This window comes from Moschus berezovskii, chromosome 6, assembly GCF_049115385.1.
Source record: "Moschus berezovskii isolate FMDL1 chromosome 6, NW_MosBer_1.0, whole genome shotgun sequence".
In the NCBI taxonomy this organism is placed as follows: Eukaryota; Metazoa; Chordata; class Mammalia; order Artiodactyla; family Moschidae; genus Moschus; species Moschus berezovskii.
The window spans coordinates 107,580,829-107,591,085 of NC_142465.1; the positions used below are offsets into that span (position 1 = coordinate 107,580,829).

The 10,257-nt window shown below is 52.9% G+C and overlaps 1 protein-coding gene across 2 annotated transcripts; it reads left to right on the forward strand.

Annotated features, from left to right (window-relative positions):
* Window positions 1-807: 807 nt before the first annotated feature.
* On the forward strand, window positions 808-9,884 carry NOP2 (NOP2 nucleolar protein). Of its 2 annotated transcripts, none has more exons than XM_088837397.1 (16): window positions 808-1,086; window positions 1,309-1,452; window positions 2,846-2,891; window positions 3,069-3,157; window positions 3,346-3,581; window positions 4,621-4,676; window positions 4,797-4,957; window positions 5,073-5,272; window positions 5,419-5,508; window positions 6,268-6,355; window positions 6,432-6,572; window positions 7,091-7,230; window positions 7,350-7,439; window positions 7,581-7,703; window positions 7,802-8,030; window positions 9,138-9,884. In XM_088837397.1, the coding sequence occupies exons 1-16, from the start codon at window positions 951-953 to the stop codon at window positions 9,785-9,787; spliced, it is 2,619 nt and encodes an 872-aa protein (XP_088693523.1). In that variant the 5' UTR covers window positions 808-950; the 3' UTR covers window positions 9,788-9,884. The 2 variants fall into 2 exon arrangements, with proteins under 2 accessions (XP_088693523.1, XP_055250187.2); XM_055394212.2 differs by having other exon boundaries at window positions 954-1,086; window positions 1,343-1,452.
* The last annotated feature ends 373 nt before the right edge of the window (window positions 9,885-10,257 follow it).

The window sequence follows — 10,257 nt, forward strand, 5'->3', positions numbered from 1 at the left end:
TACCTCGGTTGGCATCTTTTTAATACCAGGAACCCAGCGGCTCTAGCCCCTGAGCGGCTAGAATGAAATAAAGTGGAAAAAAAAAAAAGGAAAAGAACCAAAAGCATAAAAAAAAAAAAAAAACAACACCATAGCAGATTTCTTGATGAAAACTGAAAATAAAAGTTTCCTTGTATTTTAGTGCTCTGGTTCAGTGTGGGTGTAGGTGCAGGTGGGTGAGTGAGTGACGGGAGCTCTGGGATACCTGTAATTGGAGAATAGGTTTCCTCGTACCATCAGAATCCACGGAAGAGTCGAGTCTCCCATCTGTACACGTGTTACGGGCAGGACGCCGTCCCCTGTGCACAGCCACCACCCCCACCGCCACCCACGGTTCACAACCTGATCCGTGGCCTCCTGGCTCCGCGAGCGTGCGGAAGCAGGCTTCTCCAAGCTGTAGAAATACGCATAAAGTGAAAGGGTCTTCCTCGCAGTGTTGTGAAGATGGAACCAGGGCCGGAACAATATTTTAAAAGCCGAGCGCCACCTTGGTGTTTACTTGCAGGAAGGCTGAAGTCGGTTTTTCTGTTAACTTGCGTGGGTGAAATTTGGACACGAGATGCCTTCCTCCCGACATCCAAGACGAGAGCCTGGGCAGAGAGGACCCTTACCTGAGTGGCAGCGCGGGTCCTGCGGTCAAGGAAGAGGGTTTCCGCTTCACAAGCGTGCGGGCCGCCAATCTCGCGGCAACGTCAGGCGGAGGGCCCAGCTCTGGCGCCGGTGTTCGAGGGGAAGGGGCGGCTACCGGGTACAGTATTTCCAAATGAACTCTACGACGTCAAAGGCCCACGCCCGGAGTGGAGGGCGGGGAAATCGAAGACGCCTCATGGGCACCGCCTTCTCCGCCTGACAGGAGAGCGGAGCGATTCGCTCCGGAATCCTTCCCGGCCTCGCACCGGCCCGGCGAGCAAATGTTCCGGCATCCTCATCGGACCGGAAGAGGCGGGGCCTCGGGGCGCGCAATGCGCCTGCGCGAGACGTCTCCGTGGTGTGGCGTCTTATCTCCTGGCCGAGCCGCACGTGGAATTCCGCGCCTGCCTCTTCCAGGTGAGCAGAGGCTTCGGGCGGGTCTGAACGAAGTCAGGTCAGGGAGAGTGAGACGCTGACTTGGATTGGGGCGTGTGGAGGAGCACCTGGGGCCTGGGACCCAGGGCCCGGGGCTCAGCGTGGAGTGGAGGTTTGGCTAGGCCTCAAGGGACTAGGGGGCCGCTGAGTCGACGTTCTGATGGAGTCAGTGCCCTTTCATGGTGATCTGCCTTTCCCTTTCAGCACGTTTACCGTCTCTCGTTTTCGTGTTCCCCAGAACCATGGGGCGCAAATTGGACCCTACGAAGAAGGAGAAGCGCGGGCCAGGCCGAAAGGCCCGGAAACAGAAAGGTGCAGAGACCGAACTCGCCAAATTCTTGCCTGCAGGTAAGGGTCAGGCGTGCTTCCCCTCCTGATACTTCCGCTTTTGCGTTATTCTTCCTTTATAGCCTAACTCCTTCGTTTTTTTGGTCTGTGTGTTCATTTTCTGTTCAAACAGAACTTTGTAATGATTTACTAGAAGACTAGTATGAATGCAATATTCTCATTAACATTTAGAACTTAGGGAAGATGCAGCAGGGACACAAGAAGCTATTCAAGGACAGGTGTGATTCAACGCTGAGGGAGTTCCCAAGAAGGGGCAAACCATGGAGTTAAGAGAGCTTAAAAAGATTCTGTAAAGAAGTTGGGTTTTGGAAAAAATGGGTGACCATGTAGCAAGTGGAGGTTGGGAATTGGGTAGTCTAGTGACTGTGAACTGCATTGTGGAGGGGATGGAGATGATAACCACAAATATGGTTCTTGCGTAGTACTTGGTTGTCTACTGCATGGAAGACAGGGTGGGAGGGGAGAAGGGGCAGGTAGTTCATGTCCATCTTTGTATAAAATATGTGATTAATTGAGGTGTTGGCAAGTGCTCAACACTGTGCTGAACCCTTTGGGCTCATATCATCTCAGTGTCCTATGAGAGGTGCTGCTTAGAAAGTGGATGCTGAGAGTTTACCTTGCAATTATCAATTGTCCGTAATTGATAATAATCAAAGAGCTGAGATTTAAATGTTAAGTTATTTAGAGAATATTTGAACAACAGCAGTTGTGGAATCTGTGGTTGGTAACTGATTGTGTTGTTGTTTAGTTGCCTCAGTTGTGTCTGACTCTTTGGTGACTGCATGGACTATGGCCCGCCAGGCTCCTTTGTCCATGGGATTTCCCAGGCGAAAATATTGGGGTGGGTTGCCATATCCTTTGCCAGGGGACCGAGCCAGGGATTGAACTTGTGTCTACTGCATTGGCAGGTGGATTCTTTGCCGCTGAGCCACCAGGGAAGCCCTGGTAGTTGATTAGTTGAGAGTAAAAGAAAGAATCTGTGTTATCAGAATGGTGATGATGCCATTGAAATCAGTCTGGAGAGAGGCCCAGTTTGGATTTGGTTGGTGGACAACCAATGGAGGTCGTCTCCTTCGCATCTGTTAGCCGGCTCCTGGGAGAGCACAGTGGTGTGTGTGCTCTGTCACCCTTTGTCACCCCATGGACTATAGCCTGCAAGGCACCTCTGTCCATGGGATTCTTCAGGGAAGCATCCTGGAGTGGGTTGCCATTCCCTTTCCCATCCCAACTCAGGGATTGAACCTGAGTCTCCTGCATTGCCGACGGATTCTTTATGGTCTGAGCCACCAGGGAAGCCCCCAGAGCACAGTGGAGTGGGTTACAATTTACTCCCTTTAACTAGTATCCTAGTCTTTTCTCCTGTGATCTTCTGTTCTGATTGTTTTTTAAACAGGTGGTGATGAAAATTCTAAAAGGCTGTCAAGTCGTGCTCGAAAGAGGTGAGTGTGTCCAGACCTACATTACATGGATTAAATCGGTCCTGCTCATCTTTTAGCACGTGATCCCATGTGATCAAGCTGATAGGAAGGGCTGTTGGGGACTGTCACATTTTCCTGCCCTGGGAGGTGGCAGAGCCTGGAGGTGTGTTTCATTTTCCACTTCTTGTGTGTTTTTAGGGCAGCCAAGAGGAGGTTGGGCTCTGCTGAAGCCCCCGAGACAAATAAGTCCCCTGGGGCCAAACCGTTGCCTATGAAGCTACCAAAAGGTCAGTGAAAATAAGAGCTGGGTGCTACGTTAGGAGTCCTCTGGGTCCTGGGGAAGGAGGGACTTGCTGACCATTTTTGACAGGAAAGGAGCAGCCAGAGGATATTTTCGGGGGTAGAGAGGGCAGGTTCCATCAGTGTGTGGCTGCCACTGGTCTAGGATTCTGCAAACCCTTTGGGGTCTCTGCAGGAGCTGTCCAGACACCTGGTAAGAAGGAAGCCTTGTCCTTATTTAACATTGCTCGAGGCAAGAAGCGCCCAGCACCAACCCATAGCAGTGAAGAGGAGGAGGAGGAAGACTCTGAAGGGGACGGTGTGGTGAGCCAGGAGGACCTCTGGGGCTCTGAGGACAGTGATGCTGATATGATAGATGACTATGGAGCTGGCTCCATCTCCGAGGACGAAGATGAGGATGATGGTGAAGAGGTGAGCTCCATCCCTCTGGATCTCCCAGAAGTGACCCTTGCCTTTTATTAGAGTCTTTCCAGATCACTTTGACTGTCTCAGTGATGAGGGTAAGCCTGAGGGACTTTGGTGTGCCATCACTGTTTCAGAGCACCAGTGGCCTCCTCTCGGCATATGTGCAACTTTAGAAGAGCCATGGGGATAGATCACTTTGAAACACGAGAATGCTCAGTGCTGGTGAGGATGTGGGAAAGTGCACACTTAAATGGCCCCACTGATGGCAATAGAAACATGCATACATGTTTTTAAATTTTTTCTTAAAAATCATCTGGTATCTGAGAATCTTAAAAAGGTTTTTTCTTTTGATACAGTAATTCCACCTTAGGAATGTGATCCAGAATGTAGACAAAGGTTTACTTGTTAAAGTATAAGACATTATTATGTATTATACAGTTCATATATTTGTGTCATTAGAAAAGTTCAAGCAAAATCCAGTAAAGCGTCCACTTGCACCCCTCGCCCACAACCCTCCTCCTTTCTACAGAGGAGAAATTTTGAAGTTTCCAGGCACCGTCCATGTGGACTATAATGCCAAATCTCTGGAAGCTTCCAAAATGTCCAGTTTACTTAAGTGAATTAAAGTTCATTTATATGAGAAATCAACATTTGGCCAATACGTCTGTGAAAATGTTTGTGTTCTAACTGTGAATGAGAAAGGTAAGAGGCAGACTTGAAACTGCATTGTGATTTTAACTGTGAAAAATGATGTAGAGTAAGTGTGGAGGGAAATATGGCGAAACGGGCACCCTCAGGGCAGTTTTCGTCCCCACCCGGTGTACATATGGCGTGGGAAGACCATTATAATGAACCCTTTGAATCCCTTGTTTTATTTCAGCAATGGTAAGTATTGTACCAAGCGTACAGTCACTTTTGTAGGGCCTATATTTCTTTCTGGGAGCAAGAGTTACGTTTGTATTTAGGGAAGAGACAGGTGGGAAGTGTTCTGTGGGCTGGTGGATGGGCCGGCTTTGCACCGCCAGCCGCTTGTCTCTCTTTTCAGTTGCTGCCCATTGAAAGGGCTGCACGGAAGCAGAAGGCCCAGGACGCGGTTGCTGGGTGAGTTGTGGAAACTCTTTGGGTGGAGCGTAGGCAGCAGCTGGGGAGGAGGAAAGCTCAAGGAAGGAGGAGGTATCGCCTTTGATCTGTGAGCCACCCTGCTCCTGGACCTGTGTGCAGGGGCCAGTGGAGTGAGGAGGAGACTGACGAAGAGGAGGAAGAGGAGCAGGTATCTGCAGAGTCAGGCCCCAGAGAGGACGAGGGGTCGGAAGGGGGCCTGCAGATCAATGTGGACCAGGAGGAGCCTTTTCTGCTGCCCCCTGCTGGGGAGATGGAGCAGGATATCCTTCCAGAGCGGGGTGTGGGGGGATGTGTTTGTGAGAAGGGGTTTCCAGGCCTGCCATCCCCCTCTCCCCATTACACACACACCTGGAAACAGTTCCTTAATGGGCCCACATACCCAGGCTCCGGACTTGCAGCGTGTTCACAAACGCATCCAGGATATAGTGGGTGTGCTGCGTGATTTCGGGACTCAGCGGGAGGAGGGTCGGTCTCGCTCGGAATACCTGCAGCGGCTTCGCAAGGACCTGGCCACTTACTACTCCTATGGCGACTTCCTGCTGGGAAAGCTTATGGACCTCTTCCCTCTGTCCGAGGTACCTACTCGCTCGTCCCTGATGCTGTCCCTGCGTTTCCTTCCCGTTCCCCCATGTAAGGAGGTAACTGGCTTCCTAGCCCTCTGCTCTCCTGGTGGAGCCCCTTGGCTAGCCTGACCTCCTCCTCCCGCCATCCTCTGTCCCAGCTGGTGGAGTTCCTGGAAGCCAATGAGGTGCCTCGGCCCATCACCCTCAGGACCAACACCTTGAAGACCCGGCGCCGGGACCTTGCTCAGGTGAGGGGGTGGGAGGCAGTGACTTTGGTGCACCTGGAGACCCCTGCATGCCACCCTGAGCATTTATGGCCACAATCCAGGGGGTGAACTTTGACAGGCCTGGTACCAAGCTGGGTCAGCCTGCTGGCTCAGGGCCAAGCACCCCTGTGGAGTGGGAAGTTTGTCCCCTCAGCCTCTGCTTCCTGTGACTGGGCAGTGATGGAAGTGCTGCCTCACAGAGAGACGGGTAGAGTTGTCTGTCTCATCAGTCGTGGGGAAGCTGGTGAGACCGTGATTCCTGCCTGCAGGAAAAGGCAGGATGCACAAGCCCAAGCCGTGTTTGAAGCTCATCGTTCCCAAGGGCTCCGGGTTAAACAACTGGGGTCTAGAGGCGGTGGCATGGCCCTGTGTGTGGTGTGTCTTCTGGTGCTAGGTAACCCGACAACTGTCTTTAAAGTGCTGTCACCAGTAATGTTCAACTGATGGCAAGAGGGCTGAGGCTCTTGGAAGATTGGGTTCTGCTTCCAGGAGATGAAAGAGTGGGAGTTGGCTGTCTGCTCCATGGGGATGGAGTTCAGACCTCGAGTTAGAACCTGAGGCCCTGCAAGGGGAGACACGGGGAGAGATGGGAGAACCCACTCAGTGCATCTGTGCAGACTGCATCCTTCCTGAGCTCTAGGGCTGTGGTGCCACGGGCCTCGACACGGCCATGTGTTCCCGTCTCTGCCCTCTCAGAGTTGACTTCAAGGTTCGAAAACCTTCATCCATCTTAAACTCTAGGCACTCATCAATCGTGGAGTTAATCTGGACCCCCTGGGCAAGTGGTCCAAGACAGGACTTGTGGTGTATGACTCTTCAGTGCCCATTGGTGAGTGCGCCCCGCCCCGGAGCCCTTCCACCTCTGCCCTCATCCCAGCGCGTTACCTGTAGGCTCTCTTCCACAGGGGCCACGCCAGAGTACCTGGCCGGGCACTATATGCTGCAGGGGGCCTCCAGCATGTTGCCTGTCATGGCCTTGGCACCCCAGGAACACGAGCGGATCCTGGACATGTGCTGTGCCCCTGGAGGAAAGACCAGCTACATAGGTAAGAGGAGGGGCCAGTAGGGTGAGAACCCATCCTTAGGAAGCGGGTGGGGTCAGTGACTCGAGGGCACTCAAGAAACAGCCCCAGGCGGCCCAGCTCTAGCCCCATGGGTGCCTCTTCCTGCCCACGTGACCTTGGGCAAGGCCCTGGTCCTCTGTGGTCCTCTGTAGAATGGCGAGGTGATGGTGCGTGGGTTGGCCTTTATGTCTTGCTTGGATCGTGAGAGTTACATGTGTGTGCACAAGTAACCATTATATACAGTTAGTTGTAACCATTTAATTAAGCTTTTACAACTTGGAAGAAGTAACTCAGACTGTTGAGTAACAATGGAAAAATCACCCTGGCAGGTTTGCTCATCACAGGGCCCAGCACAGACTGGGTGGACAGCGGGGAACATGGCTTCCTGGGGAAGGGCTGAGGCGTCACCAGCAGGTTCCTGGGCCAGCAGGGAGAGGGGAAGCCCAGCAGGTGTGGGGGCAGAAAAGCTGAAGCTGAGCCCTGTGCCCTTTTCCCTTTAGCCCAGCTCATGAAGAACACAGGTGTGATCCTCGCCAACGATGCCAATGCCGAGCGGCTCAAGAGTGTGGTGGGCAACCTGCACCGGCTGGGGGTTACCAATGCCATCATAAGCCACTATGACGGTCGCCAGTTCCCCAAGGTGGGGTTCCCACTGGGCATCTCTCCTCCCCCACTTCCTGACCTCAGGATGTTGAAACTTGCCCCTGAGAAGCTCATGATATGGTTCCAAAATATCCTCTTCACCTCCTCTTTCTGCAGGTGGTGGGTGGCTTTGACCGAGTCCTGCTGGACGCTCCCTGCAGTGGCACCGGGGTCATCTCCAAGGACCCTGCCGTGAAGACGAACAAGGTACAGGGCGTTGGGAACCAGCTGAGAAGCCTTGGGGGGGTAGCTGGGGGATGGGACCCCCCCCGGACAGCCCGCAGGTGCTCTCCTCCCAAACCCCCCTGTTGGGATTCCAATGCCTGGGTCTCTCTGTCTTGGGGGCAGGATGAGAAGGACATCCTACGCTGTGCCCACCTGCAGAAGGAGCTGCTTCTGAGCGCTATCGACTCTGTCAACGCCACCTCCAAGACAGGGGGCTACCTCGTCTACTGCACCTGCTCCATCATGGTGAGGCCTGTTGGGGCACGGGAGGGAGCTAGCCTGGGGCTGTCATTCCCTCAGTGCCCCTTCAGCTCTGCTTTCCTTCCGTCTCCCCCACATGTCAGGTGGAGGAGAACGAGTGGGTGGTGGACTACGCCCTGAAAAAGAGAAACGTGCGCCTTGTGCCCACCGGCCTGGACTTCGGCCAGGAGGGCTTCACCCGCTTCCGGGAAAGGCGCTTCCACCCGACGCTGCGCTCCACCCGCCGCTTTTACCCTCACACCCACAACATGGATGGCTTCTTTATTGCCAAGTTTAAGAAATTCTCCAATTCTATCCCCCAGTCCCAAATGGGTAAGAGATCTGCTCTTTGCTCTCTTCATCTCCACTTTTACTCTTTACCCCTCCAGAGGCCTTGGGGTGTGGCTGCAGGGAAGGGCGGGTCCTAGCTCCCCTAGCTTAGCCTTGAATGCTGGGGTGAGAGATCTTTTTCATTCCAGCTAGAATTGGTCCCAGGCCTGAACCCCATTTGGGTATGTTAAAGGGTTCGTGTGGATCGAGCCCTTTCCCAGCTGTGCCAAGTGGCTGCAGTTGTCAGCACTGAATGCTCTCCAGCGGGGGTGTGTTTTCTTGGCCCAGGGCTGCCTTCCTGGTGACAGGTCTCAGCCTCATCAGCACCGGGCTGGCACAGGACTCCTTAGAACCATCAGTTCTCTGACGGTCAGTTCTCTGCAATCTCACTAATTGCAGATGGTTTTCTTGGCTGTCTTGGGGAGTTTGGGCTGGGCCATAAAGGCTAGGGTGGGGTTTTCTGAAACAAACCTGAGGGTGCTGCCTTCTGGGATGTCACCCTAGCTTAGTTGGACGAGGGAGAGGTGGACTTCTTTGCACACAAACTTGGTGACTTTTTTCTATAAACAATGCCTCTTAACATGAGTCACATTTGAATGTTAACAAATTTATTCAAGAAGTAGCAAAGTACCCTATATATTTTTTTTGCTGTAACTTTAAAGATACATATTTAATATGTCAGTCTTCAGGAAGACTAGCTTGTTTTTAGTTACTCCATGTGCCTTATTTTTCTGCATCTCATCAAAAGCTGCATGGAAGAAACATGTTTTCTGATTAAAGGAGAAGCCCAGTGCTTCAAATTTGTTCGGGATTCACCTCCTGCTGGACCCCAGGGGGCACAGCTTCCTCAGAAAACCTTTTGGCCCATGGATGGGTAATGGTGTCTTCTCTTTATCACAGATTCCAAATATGACTTGAGTAGAGGCTAGGTGAAACTAAGTAATCTAGGTGATCTGCTCTTAGGTCCTGCCCCTGTTGTGTGGGGCACTTGGCCAGGAGGTGGTACCCAGGAAGTCTCCTTACTTTAATGTCTCTGCTTTTCCTGCTCCACTGATGGTCATGACCCAGTGATGAGGCCTTATTTCTCATACTGTTTAATTTTAACCACAGGAAATTCTGCAACATCCATCCCCGCAAACCCAGACTTGCCCAACCTGAATGGGCAGTTGACTCCCAAGTCTGAGAGTGGCAGCCCACCTGCCAAGAAGGCTGGTCAGGCAAAGCAACGGCTGCAGAAACAGCAGCATCCCAAGAAGTCTTCCTTCCAGAAGCAGAATGGCATCTTCAAAGGGACGGACACAGAATTGTCTACTGTGTCTGCTGTCACGAAGGCCCAGGCGTCCTCCAAGCTCCAGGACAGTAGTCAGCCGCCCGAAACAGCAGCAGTGGTCAGGGAACTGAAGGAGGCTGGGAAGCTAAAGCAACAGTCACCCAAACTGCAGTCCTCCAGGAAAGCTGCCTTCCGGAAGCAGGACACAGACTTGCCCACAGCACTGTCCCTCTCCAAGACCCAGGCCACACCCAAGCCTAAGGACCGTGACAAGCCCTTTGTAAACACCACGGGGGCTGAGAAGGTTAAGCAGCAGGTGGCAGAGCAACCTTTCAAGAAAGCTACCTTCCAGAAACAGAATGGCACCCCCAAGGGACCTAAGACTCCCACTGTGTCCTCCCGCAGTTCCAGCCGGCCCCCGCCAGCAAAGAGGAGAAAATCTCAGTCCAGAGGCGGCCGCCAGCCTGCGCTGACTTCAGTGGATGGTTGAATTAGACTGCCATTGTTACAGGGTTGCAGCTCTTTCCTCTGTGAGGATGGCTTCCCAACCGTGGATATGAAATTTAATACATGTTTTACAATCTCTGGCCACTGTGTGTTTTTTGGGGGTGGGTACTGGCTTTGCAGCTTAAAGAGCAGAGGAGGGAGGGTGAGACAGGGATCCTCAGAAGAGGGGACAGTGCAGTGCACTGAGAAATCAATCAGGTCAGTTCCTGGGAACCCAGGGAAGGAGATTCATGGAGTCAGAGCTGGGTGTTTGGACTCAGGAGGGAGGAGGGCAATAGGGATGTAGATGGATTTCGTGCCACCAGAACCACGCAGTACTGGAGGAGCTGAGTTTCAGTCACTCAGCTGCTGTCTGGATTCCGCGCACGGGCCGGGGTCCGCTCGGTTCAAGGCTGTCTCAGACCCGGAAAGGTCTGTCCAGGTGCCAGCCTTCGAACGAGCCTTTCATTGGCT